The sequence below is a fragment of the Cucurbita moschata genome, unplaced genomic scaffold (genome assembly GCF_002738365.1).
Source record: "Cucurbita moschata cultivar Rifu unplaced genomic scaffold, Cmos_1.0 Cmo_Scf00067, whole genome shotgun sequence".
NCBI lineage: Eukaryota > Viridiplantae > Streptophyta > Magnoliopsida > Cucurbitales > Cucurbitaceae > Cucurbita > Cucurbita moschata.
The window spans coordinates 655,975-674,534 of NW_019268583.1; the positions used below are offsets into that span (position 1 = coordinate 655,975).

Sequence of the window (18,560 nt, forward strand, 5' to 3'; positions counted from 1 at the left end):
AGGGGGAGCCATCCGATATGCATTCTTCGCTGAGGGTTTAACCCCGAGGAGGAGTTCAATTTCGTGATTGATGCCCGACGAGGTGGTAATGTTTGTGGTAAGCTCTCTGGCATTATTTCGGCATAACTTTCTAGTACATCCTTGATTTCGCTCGGAATAGTTTCCTCAGTGGTCACTTCTTTCATCAAGGGTATAGCCATAAATGTTTGTTCCTCTCGTGCGAGTCCTCTTTTCAATTGTATGGTAGAGATCATTCTAAGATTACCTAGTTGTTTGATGCTTGTAGGTATTACCGTGGAGTTGTGGTTGGTAATCACCAAGCATTTCGCTAGTGACATTGGGATAACTTTGTGTTCTAGGAGGAAGTTCATCCCAAGTACCACGTCGAAGTCATCCATACAAACAACGACAAGATCCATGTCTTCTAACCAAGCCCCTAATTTCAAGGGGACTCTTTTGGAGACTCCCACGATAGGCAAGGCCTTAGAGTTGACAGCTTTCATTTTTCCAGGGTCCTTTTCTACAGTGAGTCCCAATCTTTGGGCTTCTTGGTCGGCGATGAAGTTGTGGGTCGCACCTGAGTCTCTCAAGGTGCTCTTGCTCGATCGTGAGTTTATTGTTGCGTCTATGAACATAAGCCCTTTCTCTATTATCTCCTTTGGTTCGGCCTTCCGTTGAAGGGCTGACAAGAATTTAAGCGCACTCATTCGAGGGTTGTCTTGATCTTCCCTCTTTTCTTGTGTAGTCTCGACTCCTGTGTCGTTGCTCTCTTGAATGGACACTTGGAGTGCACTGAGAGAGGCCCGGTGAGGACAGTATGACAGTTTGTGGTGGCCTTTACACAACAGGCATTATAAAGGTGTCGTCGGGTAGTTCTTTTGTGGGTAAGGTCGTCGAGATGTCCCCACTTGGTTATTTTGAGGAGGTCTATCTACCCATCCATTTGGTCTATCGTTACTTCTGTTTGGCCTATTGGGGCCTTCGTTTCGATGACCCGGTGGTTTATATGCTTTGCCCCCAGTGTTTGGGGTTTGAGTTGTTTTTCTTTAGAAACTCGCTTTGCTCCCAAAGTTTAGGAGTCTTTCGAAGCTGGCGATTGCGGTGGCCTAGTCTTGAACCTTTTTCTCGTATATTTTTGTTTTGACCCACGGTTGTAACCTATTTATGAAGAGGAATATCTTGTCGTTCTCTAACGTGCCCCTAATATCCAGCATCAGGGTCGAGAACTATCTAACATATTCCCTTATGCTTCCAGTTTGTTTTAGTGCTATTAATTTTTCTCTTGCTATGTATTCTACGTTTTTGGGGAAGAATTGGTCTCTCAACTCTCTCTTGAGGTCTTCCCACGAGTCGATGGTGCATAATCCATTTTCAATGTCTTGCACCTTCGAACGCCACCAAAGCTTTTCATCGTCCATGAGATGCATCGTGACTACTGTAACTTTTAGTCGTTAGTATAGGCTAGTGTGGCTTTGAAGTACTGTTCGACATCAAAGATAAAGTTCTCCAACTCTTTGGCGTCCTGGTTCCCTTTGAAAGGTCTAGAGTCTGGGAACTTCAGTTTGTTGGATCCTGTATGAGTTTGTACTGCCGTGACGTTATCCACGACTTTTATGGTCACCCCAATTCGGGTGTTCATCTTGGCCATCTTTTCTTGGATGGCATCGATTGTTATTCTAAATTCGTCAGCTAATCCATTAAACAACTTCATTATGGCATTTTGTACTTCGTCGAACTTTTCGCCACGTCCCTCCTTGTGCACAATAGAGCTATCAGGGCTACCAGCAGACCTTGAGCTGCTCGTAGGAGCAACTCTTTCTTCGAGCGAGTCCAGTTGAAACATTAGTTCTTTGATTGGCAACCCATCTAGGCGGTTGCCCATTGTGTCGATTTCTCCGACTTTTCCATTCAATTCAGTCACTTGTGCTTCCAGGAAGCGGATGGTGTAGGGACTTCCTTGAGGAATAGCATTTCCTCGTCTATTAGAGTAAGTTGGTCGGCTTGTGATTTGGGTGGCGACTATGTCGCCGAAATGATTTCGGTCTTTACTATGTCATGGAGCTAACAAAGCTCTGATTCCACTTGTCACAATCGCACTTTGATGGCAGAGGACTTGCGATTGTGCGACACTCACTTCTCAACAACAAGTGAGTTATGCCTATTTGTTCTCGCGTCGCCTACGACCAACGACGTATGCACGAGCCTCTGGCCTCAGTTCAAGAAGAAGGTTTTAGAAAACAAGTGCAGAGAGATTTTGAAAGAGAGTTTTGAAAGTAAGATTTGAGAAATTGAAATTGGTGTTATATGGGAATGTAAACAAAAGGCAACAACAACGGCTTACTAAATATAACTATCGGGTAGGGAGAAGTTGACAACTAGTCATATCCCCCTATAGTACATTTTGAGGCATTTCATGTCTGACGGGCCTAAACATGATTTTTTTGAAACGTCATACTTTCTAAAAATATAAAAGCAAAACACTACAACATAGAAAGACATAAAAGGTTTAGCTTGTCATGGGCATGTGCCCATGGGCAACACGCCTTGGACGAGCATGACCGTGACACCACGCGTTAATCATCTTCTTCCTTGGATTTAGTCTAAAATTTCAAGATCTTTTATTAAAATACTCTATGTCCTTTGCATGATAACTCTTGTTACTGTCCATACTGGTACCTTCTACAACATTATAGATCTAGTTCTTATAAACGTAACAACCTAATTTCAATTTCTATTACTTTTGGAGCACTTCTCAAACTTCCCTAATTAGTATATTCACAAATCCCTCAAAATCTTTGGCAAAATCATAAGAAACATCGGTAGGTTTGAGTTCTTCTTTCCCTGTTATTACAATAATAGTGTTGAGAATTGTTGGGAGTGAATCTAACGTTCGCTAATTTAGGGAATGATCATAGATTTATAAAGTAAAGGAATACATCTCCATTGATGTGAGGCGTTTTGGGAATCCCAAAGCAAAGGCATGAGAGCTTACCCTCAAAGTGAACAATATCATACCATTGTAGAGATCTGTGATTCCTAATAAATAGTGATGCAAAAACTAATATTAAGGAGATTATAAAGCATAAATATAAAGGAAATGACATTGAGAAAGGTCCATAACATATGAATAAGGTTGAGTATGACATTGAGAAACATAATTGACATGAATGTATATTTTATTTAAATCATATTTAAAATATGATAAAATACTTCATATATATTTAACTAATTTAAATCTAGTTATAATTTTAAATATATTTTTATTTAAGGGTCTAATATATACTATTCATTTTAATATTTAGTATTTAAATACAATACATATTTTTTTTCATTTTTATATTTAATATATTAAATACTAATTTCAACCCTTCAAATTAAAATTATATTTTCTTTTTATATTTAACATATAATATTAATTTAGATACTTCAAATTAAAAAAAAAATTCTTCTTTTATATTTAATATATAACATTAATTTTAATTCTTCAAATTGAAAATAATTTTTTTCTTTTACATTTAATATATAAAATATATTAAATATTTATTTAAACATTTCAAAAATTTCTTTCAACTAAATTGATCGAGCTAGCAAATGGGTATAATGAATCTATACAAAATTAATTAATTAATTAAACTCTTTAATTTCACTATAGATCCAATATGTACGGTAGAACAAATTGTGACCATCGCTATAGGCAAGTTAACCCTTCGTGAATTTTTCATAAATACAATTAAGTTAAAAGTTTATTTTATCCCTATAAATATATTTGATACTTTAAGTACCACTCATTCTCTAATGAATAATATTTATGATTCGATCATAAGCTAAGTCGCTCTCAAGCAAGTGAGAGAATGAGATCCTATTGTTCATGTCTTGAAATTAGTACTTAAACAGAACGGTTCATCTACTTGCCCTTCTCCCGTAAAGATCATGTTCTTAGCTTCCTATTTACTTAACTCAAAGTCTATAGACAGAAATTTATAACTTACTCAAAATTAAAATTGAGTCGCATATTTGACCATCAGATTATATTAGTGGGCCTATCGAACAATAATTGGGCCTAACAAATTGAATTTGGGCCAGCCTTATAGGCCCAAAGCTCAAAAACAATGAGGCCCAAATCCACGTGGAACACTTTATTTAGAGAACTTCTCCTTTTCCATTTTAGATATTAAAATTTATTTTGGGACAAAAAAATCAAAACATAATTGCAAAATTTTAATTTAATAAAACATCCCATTTTTAATATATGAAACTCATATAATGTATTTATAATATAAACTTATGTCATAGTGTTATCGTCCTTATACATCTCATAGCCATTATCATTTCATGAACATACCTTAGTCATATCCTTTCCCAACGTATCCTAGATCCTATCATTATATCAATCTATCATTTTATATTCATAATCTAACCATATAGTTTCATCAACGTGACTATATCGTTTTCTATTCATAACTTATTGTATCATTTTATCAGTCTATCATAATGTTTTCTATACATAATCTTATCGTATCGTCTTATTAAACTATCATAACAATAACGTTTTCTACACATAACCTTCTCGTATTGTTTTATCAATCTATCATAACTATAGCGTTTTCTATATATAACCTTACCGTATCGTCTTATCAATCTATCATAACTATAATGTTTTCTATACATACCCTTATCGTATCATTTTATCAAACTATCATAACACTAACATTTTTTATACGTAACTTTATCATATCGTCTTATCAAACTATTATAGTTGTAACGTTTCATACATAACTTTATCATATCGTCTTATCAAACTATCATAGTCGTAACATTTTCTACACTTAACCTTCTCGTATCGTCTTATCAATCTATCATAATTGTAGCGTTTTCTATACCTTATCGCATATTATCTCAACATATCATTGAACACATCGTACCATAAGTATTATCATACAATTCACCTTTCGTAACATATACCTATCATACCATAATCACATTAATTCATAAACAATTCACACATATCAATATATATATGACACGTGTAGAACCATGGGGCACTTGTCAACATCAAGACAATAGTAAGGTCAATTACCTAATTAGATTAAGCAGGTGTGACCCATTTATCCTTAATGAAAGGTTGATTTTGTCTTTTGTATCCAAATCAACCTATATGAACCCATAACATCAATCTCAAGTTCAATTCTCTAAACTTTACAATAGTCTGTGTGTTAGACTTCATACGAGCATTAGAGACTTTGCATGTGTTAGACTTCATACGAGCATTAAAGATATCATTTTCTATTGATACTAGAAAATGTTGTTACAGGAAAGAATTTGATGAAGTTATTTTATGTTACACCAATAAACTCATCACAATTGCAATTTCTGGGTTATTATATATGTGAATTTTTTAAACCTTTCCATATATATAAAAATAGAAATAGATAGACTAGAAACGGCATCTATTGTCTCAATCACACCACAAAGATATTAAATGAATAGAATTGAGATAGGTATTTCTTCCGCCTTATCTTTTAATTTTGTGCACTAAATCTTTCTCTTCTTTGTCTCTGTATTTACTCTATTTTGCCTTTTAATTATGATTACCCATATTCCCAATTTTTAATTGATTTTTATTTTTAAATCTTTCCTTTTTTTTCTTCCGTTCACAGATATTATTGACCAAGTTTTAATCGATTTATTTGGCTACTGATATAAGAGTACTAATATGACATTATTGATCTAACCTAATTTACTAGAATTCATATAAGATTATTGACATTTAATTTCTAATTCAAAGCTAAACATGCAACAATTTAGGGAAGACCTATCATATAATTGGCCGTAATTTCCTAAAAATGAAATTAAGATAAAACAAAAAGAAGATTTAATATATACCTTCAAAAAATCGACTAAATCTGCCTTCACTCGTGTATCTTGTGAAGGTCATTTTCGTTCTTTCTCAAATCCACATTTTTGTTTTTTGTTTTTATGTTTCTTTTTGTAGTAACTGTGTGATATTATAGTCAAGGGTGGATAGATGAAAGATAATTGGGGGAAGGGATGAGGGGTTAGGAGACAGAAGTAGAAAAAGTAATCTAATCTCTTTTTAACTATTTTTATTTATTTATTTGGGCTATTACATTTGGTCCCCCGAGCATAGGGACGAATTTTGGAAAAAAAAGAGCCTCATTCTACCTTATAGACAGAAAACTGAATCCAAAATTTGAAAATCCCTAATTGGGTCGTTTGAAGCATGCGCGTAAAAAAATTTCAATTACTATTGATTTCTTGTTGACATTGTTGTGAGTAATATCCCAAATGGATTATTTCAACATATATGATCAACAAAAACACCCAAAACTGATTTCGCTCCTAGCCAATTTTTGTTCAATGGACGTCGGGTATTATCGACGACATTTCGCTCACGCTCTAGGGCAGTGTTAAAAAGTTGTTTTCTCTTTCCAATATTTTAATATTCTCTTAGGAAAGAATACTGGGACTTGAATTTCGAAGAAAAAGAGCCAACAACACTATACGTAGAGTTCAAAATGAAACCCTAATTTGGAAGCCCTAATTGTGTTGTATGAAGAATTCGTGCAAAAAATTGGTGATTTTGAAACATATAATCGGCAACCCACTTTTGTTCGACTAATGTTGGAGTACCATTAGTGGCTTTTCGATAGCGTTCTAGAGCGGTTTTGAAAAATTGTTCTCTTTTCAATATCTTAATATTCCCTTAGGAAAATACAATAGGACTTGAATTTTAGGGTAAAAGAGCCTACAACAGTGTACGTACCGGCTCAAAATCGAAATCCTAATTTGAAAACTCTATTAGACTGTTTGCAGCACACAAGCAAAAAAAGTGAGCATGGTTGATATTTTTTTCACATTATCGCGAGGAATGTTCAAATTTGGTGATTTCAATAGGTATCATCAGCAACCAACAACCAATAGTTGTTTCACTCCCAACTATTTTTTGTTCGACCAACGTCAGACTACCCTAGGCAGATTTTCACTCGCGTTCTAGTGTGGTTTTGAAAATCTGTTTTCTCTTTTCAATATTTAAATATTCCCTCATGAAACAATTATAGGATTTGAATTTTGGAGAAAAGAGCCTACAACACTATATGTGCGAGCTAAAAGATCGAACCCTAATTGGATCGTTTGAAGCATGGGCACTAAAAAGCCCGACTCACCGTCGATATTTTTCGACATTATTGTGAGGAAAATTCAAATTTGGTGATTTCGACATGTATGATGAGTAACCAACACCCAAAAGTGATTTTGTTCTCGACCAAGTTTTGTTCAACCGACAAAGGGGTACCATTGGCTGATTTTGCTCGTGCTCTAAAGTGGTTTCGATAGCTACTTCCTTTTTCCTATATCTTAATATTCCCTTTGGAAAGAGTACTGGAACTTGAACTTTGGAGAAAAAGAGGCTACAACATTGTACATACAGGCTGAAAACCAAACCCTAATTGGGTCGTTTGAAGCATGCACGCGAAAAAGCTGAGTCATGGTCGATACTTTTTTTACTATGTTATGTGGAATGTTTAAATTTAGTGATTTCAACACATATGGTTGGCAACCAAACCTAAAAGTGGGTGCATTCCAATACAAAAAAAATTTCGACTGACGTTGGAGTACCATCAGCGGCTTTTTATTTGCGTTCTTGGACAGTTTCGAGAAGTTTCTTTCCCTAAAAAAAATAGTATTTTGACTTGAATTTCTGGAAAAATGAGTTTGCAACACTTTACGTACGAGCTCAAACCCGAAATCCTAATTTACAAACCCTAATTGGGCAGAATGAAGAACGCGCGCGAAAAAAATGAGTCAAAGTCGATATATTTTTTACATTTTTGTCACGAATGTTCAAATTCGATTATTTTGACATGTATGATCAGTAACAAAAATCCATAAGTGGTTTTGCACTTGACTGATTTTTTTTACTGATGTCAGGGTACAATCAACTGCTTTTCACTCGCATTCTAGGGTGGTTTCCAAAAGTTGTTTTCTCTTTCCAATATCTTAATATTCAGTTAGGAAATAGAACTAGGACTTAAATTACGTATGGGCTTAAAACTGAAAGACTAATTTGGCCTTTTGAAGCGCACACACACGTTGAATTGAGGAATGATCGATATTTTTTCAACATTGTTGTGAGGAATGTTCAAATTTAATGGTTTTGACACGTATAATCAACAAACAACAACTAGAAGTGGTTATGCTCTCGACAAGTTTTTGTTCCATCGACTATTTTTCACTCGCATTCTAAGGCAGTTCCGAAGAGTTGGTTTCTCTGTGCAATATCTTAAAATTCCCTTACAAAACAATACTCACATTTGAATTTCAAAGAAAAAAAAGCCACCAACACTATATGTATTGGCTTAAAATTGAAACCTTAATTTGAAAATATTAATTGGGTCGTTTGAAGCATGCGCGCGAAGAAACAGAGTCAATGTCGATTTTTTTTTCAACATTCTTTTGAGGAATGTTCAAATTCGATAATTTGGACACGTAGGATCGACAACCAACACTCAATAGTGGTTTTGTTTACAACCAGTTTCTATTCGACTAACGTTGGGGTACCATTGGTGCTTTTTCGCTCACGTTCTAGTACAGCTCCAAAAAAATGCTCTCTTTCCAATATCTTAATATTCCCTTAATAAACGGTACTAGGACTTGAATTTCAGAGAGAAAAATGTACATAAATGTGTGTACCGTCTTAAAACCAAAATCTTAATTGGGCTGTTTGAAGCATGATCGTGAAAATACAGAGTCACCATTGATATTTTTTTCGATATTATCATGAGAAATGTTTAAATTTGCCGATTTCAACACGTATGATCAGCAGCTAACTAACGGGAACTGATTATCTTTATTGAAGGATAACTACGCTTCTTTGAAGTCTTACAAAATAGAATAACAAACAAACAGAATCAAAAAAATAAATCAACAACTGCACATTAGCTATTTGAAAACAAATAGAAAACTACTACCTATTAATTAGCTACAACCTCAAACCAAGACAAAAACTTCAACAAATTCCTCTCTCGGAAGTATGCTAAAACAGCTTCAGTTTACTCAAGTTGTCGAACTCCAAGTATGCCTCTGAATTTCACAAATTGATCTAGTTTAATTGGTTTAGTCATTATGTCTGCCACTTGATCTTCAATTCCGCAAAACACTAACCTCACAGTCCCATTAGTTGACAAATTACGCAAGTAATGATACCTGACATCAATATGTTTTGACCTTCGATGCATAACTGAGTTCTTAGACAATTTGATTGCTGAACTATTGTGACATATGATATCGATGCACTCGCTACTTAGAACACCTAACTCCTTCACACATCCCTTAAGCCAAACACCATGACATGCACTTGTAGTGACAGCTACATATTCAGCTTCTGTAGATGATAGTTTGACAATTCTCTGCTTCCTTGAACTCCAACATATTGCTGCTCCATTTAGAAAGAAAACATAGCCTGTGCTCTTCCTGTTGTCAATATCTCGCGCGTATCCCAAAAGATTTACATCCTTACTCTATTTGTAATAAACTCCAACATCTAATGTGTCTTTTAAATATCTCAGTACCCTTTTAGCAATCAACATATGTTCTTCTTTGGGATCAGCCATATAACGAGAAATCAAGCAAACCACAAACATTAAGTCGAGTTACCGTAAGGTACATTAAGCATCTTACTAGTTGTTTGTACAATGTTGCATCGACACTTTTTCTACCTGACTTTGACAAGAAGATGCCAGGGACTATCGGATTCTTTACCGCATTACAATTCGACATATTGAACCTCTTTTTACCGCATTACAATTCGACATATTGAACCTCTTTAATACTTCCTTAGCATACTTCTTTTGGCACAAATGAATTCCTCCTTTGTTTTGATAAACTTCAACTCCAAGGAAGAACTTCATTTTCTCCAAGTCTGTCATCTCAAACTCCTGTTGTAACGGCCCAGATCCACCCCTAGCAGATATTGTCCTCTTTGGGCTTTCCCTTTCGGGCTTCCCCTCAAGGCTTTAAAACGCGTTTGCTAGGGAAAGGTTTTCACACCCTTATAAATGTTATTTTGTTCTCCTCCCCAACCAATGGAGGACATCACAATAATGTAACGACCCAGGAAAAAGAAAAAAAAAAAAAAAAAACCGCCCGAGTTTCATGGACACCACGCGAAATTACAGTCACACCTCGCTCAACCTTTAGCCCACAACTCCCAGAATCAATCAGAGTACCTGCAAACAGAGAAAAGGACGAAAATATGAGAGAGAGAGAGAGAGAGAGAGATATTTCGAATAACGTCAGCGAGTTTTCAATTCCTCCATGAGCCCCAAACCACCCTAAAACTGACGCCAAACGCTCAATTACCACCACGAGAAGGATCCCTAACGAAAGCACAATAACTCAAGGTACGTTTTGTGCCTTTAAGCGCCGTCATCGGTAACCGAGGTCGAAAAATTGAGTTTTCCTAAACGTTCTAAGATCTGTGATTTTAGGAACTTTTAGGCCGCAAAACTCTCAGAAAGGAAAGAAGGACGACAAACAAAGAGGAAAAGGAAGAAAGAGGACTGAAATCAGCAATAGAAATGCCGTGGATAGAAGAGAGAAAACACGCTAGAAAATCGGCCGAAGTCGGGTAAGGAACTGGGTCAACCCGAACCCAAAACTCGAGAGAGCCAGCCCGACTTCTTTCCCTCGGCCTCTGCCTTCGGCCTAGCCCAACTACAGCAGCCCAAACCTCAAACCAGCCCAGAAGCTACAGTTCAGTTAAACCAACCTGAGACCAGACCCACGGTCCAATCGAACCGATCTGCAACCCAAAACACTTGTGGCCCAACCCAGTAGGCCGAGGCCCAGCGATTAGTTTGGCCCAGTAGCCTCTGCAGCTCGTGACCCGAATCGAACTGTGACCCTTGCCTCGACCCGACGCTACCGCACGATGTGGCTCGTTCTACTGCTGCCACGTGTCACACAGCGGCGCAGACGGTCCCTCAGCTCGGCTCGGCGCAAATGGCTCGAGCTCCCTCCAATGACGCTCCGACGGCTCCCAGCGGCTGTTCAGCTTGGCTCACCTGTTTTCGGCTTGGTTTCCACCTTTTCGACCCTCTCAAACCTGATTTTGGCCCCGATTAAGGTATTTGAGGCCGTTTTAGAGCCATATTTCACATTTATTGAATTATTGGTAAATTAATTGTGAAATACTAATGGAAGGTGGCGAACGGTATGATAGGAAACAAACCCCAACAACGTAGGAAGTAGCTCTCACGGAACGGGAGCTTATGTTTAGCTAATTAGGGAGTACTTCGGCCAAGACCAATCAAGTAAGTGGCCTAGGATAGGCTAAAGATTGTTAGAATTATGATGATGTGTGAGTATGACGTTGTGTTGTGTTGTCTGTTAAATGTACGCTATTTATGTTTCGATGCATGACGTACAGGTTATATTTGATGCCCTTAATAGCTTCTATGATGAGTATGATGTATGCATGATGATGTTATTAACATGATGATGTTTTCCATGTTGAACATGCCTTATGATGTTGTTTGCCATATTGCATCATGTCGTTAGATCGACATAGAACACAACCCTAAGAGTATGAAAATGATATTAATGTAAATATCCACGAACACGTTTTACATAGTGTAACCAAGAGATGAGATTAGAGGGTTGTGTCAGAAGAGATGTATAATTGGACTTAGAGATACCTCATGCATATTGTATATAGATAAGCATAGTGCTACTTCCCCTAGAGATGATGAGTGCGGACGCGCACCGTATGATGAGCGCGAATGCGCACAGGTGCGAATGCACATAGATGAGGGTGTTCATGAGGCGCATGACACTATGGGGTTCCGCTGACCTCTAGACGTCGCTACAGATTAGCTTGATCAGAGAGTCCAGGGGGTGTGCGAGCGCCCTGGAGATTCACACTCGCACGTGTGAGTCGTGTGTAGGGAAGTACTACACATCCAATTTGTCCGAGACTGGAGGCCATCCTTAAGATGATTAGAGATAGGTCCCTAATTCATGATTGCATGTGTTTGCATTAGCATGGCCCCTATAGTGGGGTCACTTACTGAGTATTTCTGCCGTGTGCCATTTTTTTTTCAGGTAAAGGCAAGGCTCCCATGTACGGTTGACAGTGGCATCGTGATCAGAGACTGTGGCGCGTCCATAGAATAGTTGCATATTTAAAATTCCTAGTCTTGGTTAGGATAGGGTGTTTGCATTTCGTTTATTTAAATTATTTAATTTGTAATTGTTTTATCTTATTTTTAACTCCATCACGATGTTTGAAACACGTAAGTCTGACAGTGTTTTCTAATGTTTTAACGTATTCTAAAATTTTAAACTTTTCCACTAATAAAGATGAGGATTCTTAAAGTTATATTCGAGATGAGCATGAGACGTTAGTGGCGACTTTAGATATGTGGAAATTTAGGGTCGCTAGACCTATTGCATTGATAAATTGAAACATTTGCACATATTCTCATCATCTCCTGTGTAAATCAAATCATTAACGTACAGGCAAACCAACAACAATTTTCTTCTAATTCTCTTCAAGAACAAGGTGTGATCATAATTACTTTTCTCAAATCCTTCCTTCTTAAAATAGCTGTCAATTTTGCTGAACAAGGCCCTCGGTGCTTGTTTCAGGCCGTAGAGAGCTTTCCTCAGTCGATAAACCTTGTTCTCTTCTCCCTTTTTGACAAAACCTTCAGGCTGATCAGCATAGACCTCCTTGTTTAATTCACTGTATAGAAAAGCACTTTTGATGTCAAGTTGATAGATGCACCATCGACGTTGAGCTCCTACTGCCACTAGAATTCTGATTGTATCCCATCGAGCTACTGGTGCATAAACTTCATTGTAATCTACTCCAGCCTTCTACAAGTTTCCCTTAGCGACAAGTCTCGCCTTACATTTGTCTACTTTGCCTTCTTCATTCAGTTTCATCTTAAAGACCCACTGGACACCGATTTTCTTTGCTTGATGCAGGAATGTCACAAGCTCCCATGTCTGATTTCTTTCAATAGCTTGAATTTCAAGCTTCATAGCCTCCTGCCACTTCTTTTCCTTTATTGCTTCTTCAAAGTTCATAGGATCATCATTGGAGATGTGAAAAGGAAACCCCTCCTCGACCTCTTCTTCTTCAAATAGGTGATCACATGTTTCATAATCGCGCATCCAAACTGGCTCTCTCCTTTGTCTTGTTTGTTGTGACAACTCTGGGGAAGATTCATCCATTTCTTGGATTTCTTCTGTCATTTGCTTCTTCATTTGAATCTCCTTCTCCATCAGTCTCTCCTCCTTCCAATTCTTCTGCAACAACATTATCATCATCTCCCCAAGCCAATAAATCCTGCTTTGCATTTTTTGTACTTGAATTTTGGTCTCATTTTGCACCTTCTTCAAATATGACATCCCTGCTCACAATTATCTTCTTTGTTGCTCGATCATACAAGCGATAGGCCTTAGATTCATCACTAACTCCAAGTAAGACGTATTTGAGACTTCGATCATCAAGTTTGGTTCTCTTTTGTTTGGGAATATGGACATGTGCAATTGAACCAAATACTCTAAAGTATTCCACATTTGGTTTTATGCCCGACCACTTCTCCTCAAAAACCATGTCCTTGATTGCCTTTGTGTAATTGCGACTCAGAGCATGAGTTGTCCATCTAGCTACTTCCGGCCACAACTTCTTTGGCATCTCTTTCTCAGATAAAAGACACCGTACCATATTCATGATAGTCCGGTTCCTTCTTTTTGCAACTAAGCTTTGTTGGGGAGCGTATGCAGCTGTTAGTTGTCACTTGATCCCGTTATCTTTGCAGAACTTGTTGAATTCATTTGATGTCAATTCTCCTCCCCGACCAGTTCTGAGTCCACGTATGGCTGTTTTTGTTTCATTTTCAACAAGATTTTTGAAGTTTTTGAATGTTTCAAAAGCTTCTGATTTATATGCAAGAAAATAAATCCATGTCTTGCGAGAAAAATCATCTACAAGTACCAGCAAGTACCTTTTACCACTATGAGAGGTTGGAGTGACGGGTCCACAAAGATCTCCATCAATTCCAGTTTGTTTGATGCTCTCCATTTGCTTTTCTTTGAAAATTTTTGCCGTTGTTGCTTCCCAACATTGCAAATTGTGCAAACTTTGACAACTTCCTTTAATTTGGTAATCCTTCCCCCCTTTGTTTTTACTGTATGATATGAATAGATTTACTATTTAAATGCCCATACCTCTTGTGCCACAGAGCCTCCAAGTCTTCATCTTCTATTTTCAAACATTTGTCAACCAATGGCTTCATCTTTGCATGAACTGAGAATATGCGATTTGCAGTCATCTGTGTGTTCATTATCAGGTCACTTTATTGATGATAGATTCTGATTAAGATCACTAAGCTCTTCTATGTAGCTGCCCTATACTTAGCAAATTGTTGGTGAGATTGGGGACATAGTAGACATTTGTCACGGTGTGTTTGAAACTTTCGTCAAGCTCAACGAACCATGTTTTGTTCCCTGTCATATGATGATTTAAGCACCCAGAATCAAGAAACCAAATGCCTTCTCTTTCAACTTTACTTTTCTTTGTGTACGCCATCAATAGTAGTTCTTCCTCCTCGTCAAATTCAACATAATTGACAGCTTCTTTTTCTAAGCCTGGACATTCAAATTGGTAATGTCTTTGCTTTCCACATCGAAAGCAATTGATGGCCGACCGATTCACAAAGATCTACATCTTCCCCGTCCTCTAGAGTAACCTCTTCCTCTCTGAAATGTCCCTCTGTCTCTTCCTTGTCCATACCTTGGTATATTCTCTACCTGCAGAACCTGCTCTTCACTCCTCTTATCAATCACCTCTTGTTCATGTACAAGCAAAGATGCCTGTAATTCTTCAACTGTTAATTGGTCAATGTTCTTGGATTTTTCAATTGAGCATACTACGAAGTTTAATTTATCGGTGAGACTTCGAAGTATTTCCTCATGTCAATAGCAATAGACATAACTCTTGTAAAATACTCGGAAACACCTTCTCCTGCTTTCATCTCTAAAGTTTCAAATGTTCTGCGAAGTCGTTGTAGCTGGGCTCGCTTCACTCTAGCATTTCCTTGATATTTGAGTTTCATTAAATCCCACAATTGATTGGCAGTATCCTTTTGAATGATAGTTTTCAGAATACTCTTATCAATGGATTGAAAGAGATAATTCTTTGCTTTGAGATCCGAGTCTTGTTTCATCGATTGCCTTTTGCTGTGCTGCGCTTAGTGCTTCGTTTCCTTTTGGTTCCTCGAAACCAGATTGAATAGCACTCCAATATTCCTTGTAATGCAAGAGATTTTCCATGAACAAACTCCAATTCTCGTAGTCTCCATCGAATTTAGGAACACATGGTGTAGCAAAACTTCCTGAATCACTTGCCATTTGTTCAGTGTTTTTCTTCTCAATCACTCAATTTGTGTATTTCTTTTTCCGGTTCTTTCTGATTCTTATACCAAATAAAGGAACTGATTATCTTTATTGAATTGAAGAATAAGTAAAGCCTTACAAAATTGAATAACAAACCAACGGAATCAAAATACAAATCAACTCCTACAAATTAGCTATTGAAAACAAATAGAAAACTACTTCCTATTAATTAGCTATAGCGTTGCATACCAAGTCAAAAACTCCAACACTAACACCTAAAAGTAGTTTCCCTCCCGACTAGTCTTTGTTTGACCGACGATGGGTACCATTTGCGACTTTTCACTCGTGTTCTAGGGCAATTGTGAAAAGCTTATTTATATTTCTAATATCTTAATATTCCCTTAAAAAAAATAGTTACAGCACTATAAGTACGAACTTAAAACAGAAACCCAAATCTGGAAGTACTAATAGGGTCGTTTGAAGCACGCGCATAAAGAAATGAATCACAGTTGATATTTTTTCGTTGTTATTGTGAGTTATGTTTAAATTTCGACACGTATGATTAGCATCCAACACTCAAAACTGGTTTCACTCCCGACTAGTTTTTGTTCGACCAACGTGGGGTATCATTGGTGGCTTTTTGCTCGCGTTCTAGGACTGTTCTGAAAATCAACCTTCTCTTTCCAATATCTTAATATTCTCTTAGGAAATAATACTGAGACTTGAATTTTGGAGAAACATAACAAACATTGTAGGTACTGGGTTAATTCTAAAACCCTAATTGGGCTGTGTAAAGCACACGTGTGAAAAAACTGAGGTCGATATTTTTGCAACGTTATTTGAGGAATGTTCAAATTCGATGATTTTGACACGTATGATTAGTAACTTACCACCAAAACTAGTTTCACTCCTGACCAGTTTTTTGTCGACCGACATTTGAGTTCCATCGGTGGCTTTTCACTCGCGTTCTAGGCAGTTTCAAAAAGCTTCTTTCTCTTTCCAATATCTTAATATTTCCTTAGGAATAATGCTGCGACTTGATTTTTAAAAAAAGAGCCTATAACACTGTCGTAAGAGCTTAAGATCGAAACTCTAATTGAGCTGTTTGAAGCACACCTGTGAAAGAACTAAGTCACGATCGAGATTTTTTTTCGATGTTGCTGTGAGAAAGTTTCTAATTTGAAGATTTTGACACATGATCCGCAAGTTTTTGTTCGACACGCATGAGAGTACCATTGACGGATTTTTGCTCATGTTCTAGGACAATTCTGAAAAGCTGTTTCCTCTTTCCAAAATATTCCCTTCGGAAAGATTATTAGGAATTGATTTTTAGAGACAAAGAGCGTACAACACTGTACGTAGGGCTTAAAACTGAAAACCTAATTTGATCATTTAAAGGAGGCACGCGAAAAAAATGAGTCAAGTTCAATATTTTTTTGACGTTATGAAGAATGTTCAAATTCAATGATTTCGACACGTATGATAAGTGGCCAACACCCAAAAGAGGTTTCCCTCTAAACCAATTTTTTCCACCGACCTAGTACAATCAGCAGCTTTTCGCTCACATTCTATGACAGTTCAAAAAGCTGGTTTCCCTTTCCAATATCAAAATATTCCCTTCAAAAATAGAATTTGAGAGATAAAAGGCTACAATATTGGCTTAAAATCAAAACTTTAATTTGAACATCCTAATTAATTTGTTTGAATCACAAGTGCGAAAAATCTGAGTCACGGTCAATATTTTTCGACATTGTTGTGAGGAATTTTCATATTTGATGATTTTGACATGTATGATCAGCAACCAACACCCAAAAACGGTTCGCTCTTGGCATCGGGTACAATTGGCAGCTTTTTGAACGATATCGAGTACCATTGGCAGCTTTTCGTTAGTGTTCTAGGGCACTTCCAAAAAGCTATTCTTTCTTTCCAAAATATTCTCTTAGGAAATAGTACTGGGAGAAAAAGAGCCTACAGCACTTACATACGGGCTTCAAATTGAAACACTAATTTTGAAACCCTAGTTGGGCCATTTGAAGCACGCGAGGGAAAAACTAAGTTACGGTCGATATTTTTTCGACTTTTTTTTGTCAAGAATTTTCAAACTCGATGATTTTTACACATATGATTGGTAATTAATGCATAAGAATGGTTTCGCTCACGACTAGTTTTTGTTTGACAAACATCGGGGTACAATCGGTGGCTTTTTTGCTCGTGTTCTAAGGCAGTTCTATAAAGCTACTTTCTGTTTCCAAAATATTCTCTTAAGAAATATTATTGGGACTTGAATTTCAGAGAAAAATAGCCTACAACACTTTACGTACTGGCTCAAAACTGAAACCTTAATTTGGAAACCCTAACTAGGTCGTTTGAAGCACGCGCACAAAAAGAATGAGTCACTGTTGATATTTTTTTGACGTTGTGGAGAAGAATGTTCAAATTTGATAATTTTGTCACAAATAATTCTCAATCAACTTTCAAAACTATTTTTGTTAGATCGATGTTAGGGTACCATCGACAGATTTTCGCCCGCATTCTAGGACAATTCTGAAAAACTATTTTCTCTTTCCAATATCATAGTATTCCCTAAGAAAACAGCACTGGGACTTGAAATTTAGAGAAAAAGAGCCTACAACACTCTAAGTACGGGCTTAAAACGAAAACCCTGATTGAGATGTTTGAAGCACACGCATGAAAAAATTGAGTCATGGTCGATATTTATTCGACGTTGTTGTGAGAAGTTTCAAATTTAATGATTTCGATACATATGGTCAGCAACCAATACCTTAGAGTAGTTTTTCTCCTGGTCAGTTTTTGTTCGACCAACGTCGAGGTACCATCGGCGACTTTTCGCTAAGTTACAGTTCTAAAAAGTTGCTTTCTCTTTCCAATATCTTAATTTTCCCTTAGGAAATAGTAATGAGACTTAAATTTTAGAGAAAAAAAACTTACAGCACTTTATGTACATGACCTAATTTGGAAACCCTAATTAGGTCATTTGAATGTTGAGCACGAAAAAACTGACTCACGGTTGATATTTTTATCATTGTTGGGAGAAATATGCGTATTCGATGATTTTGACACGTATAATCTACAACCAACACCCAATTTTTTTTTTTTTTTTTTTTTTTTTTTTTCTC

At 36.9% G+C, this 18,560-nt stretch overlaps 1 protein-coding gene across 1 annotated transcript; it reads right to left on the reverse strand.

The window, feature by feature from the left end:
* Positions 1-14,413: 14,413 nt before the first annotated feature.
* LOC111437850 lies at positions 14,414-15,438 on the reverse strand. The gene is made up of 4 exons (XM_023075923.1): positions 15,262-15,438; positions 14,985-15,170; positions 14,778-14,901; positions 14,414-14,676 (listed from the first exon to the last, which is right to left on the reverse strand). The coding sequence occupies exons 1-4, from the start codon at positions 15,436-15,438 to the stop codon at positions 14,414-14,416; spliced, it is 750 nt and encodes a 249-aa protein (XP_022931691.1).
* Positions 15,439-18,560: the final 3,122 nt, after the last annotated feature.

What these genes read in the sequence shown, in the direction of transcription:
- LOC111437850 (XM_023075923.1), bottom strand. Translation starts at nt 15,438, where the DNA reads ATGGCAAGTGATTCAGGAAGTTTTGCTACACCATGTGTTCCTAAATTC. An exon ending in ACATGAGGAAATACTTCGAA is followed by an intron (nt 14,902 to 14,984) that starts GTCTCACCGATA and finishes GAAGAATTACAG; the next exon opens with GCATCTTTGCTTGTACATGA. An exon ending in GACATTTCAGAGAGGAAGAG is followed by an intron (nt 14,677 to 14,777) that starts GTTACTCTAGAG and finishes TTGAATGTCCAG; the next exon opens with GCTTAGAAAAAGAAGCTGTC.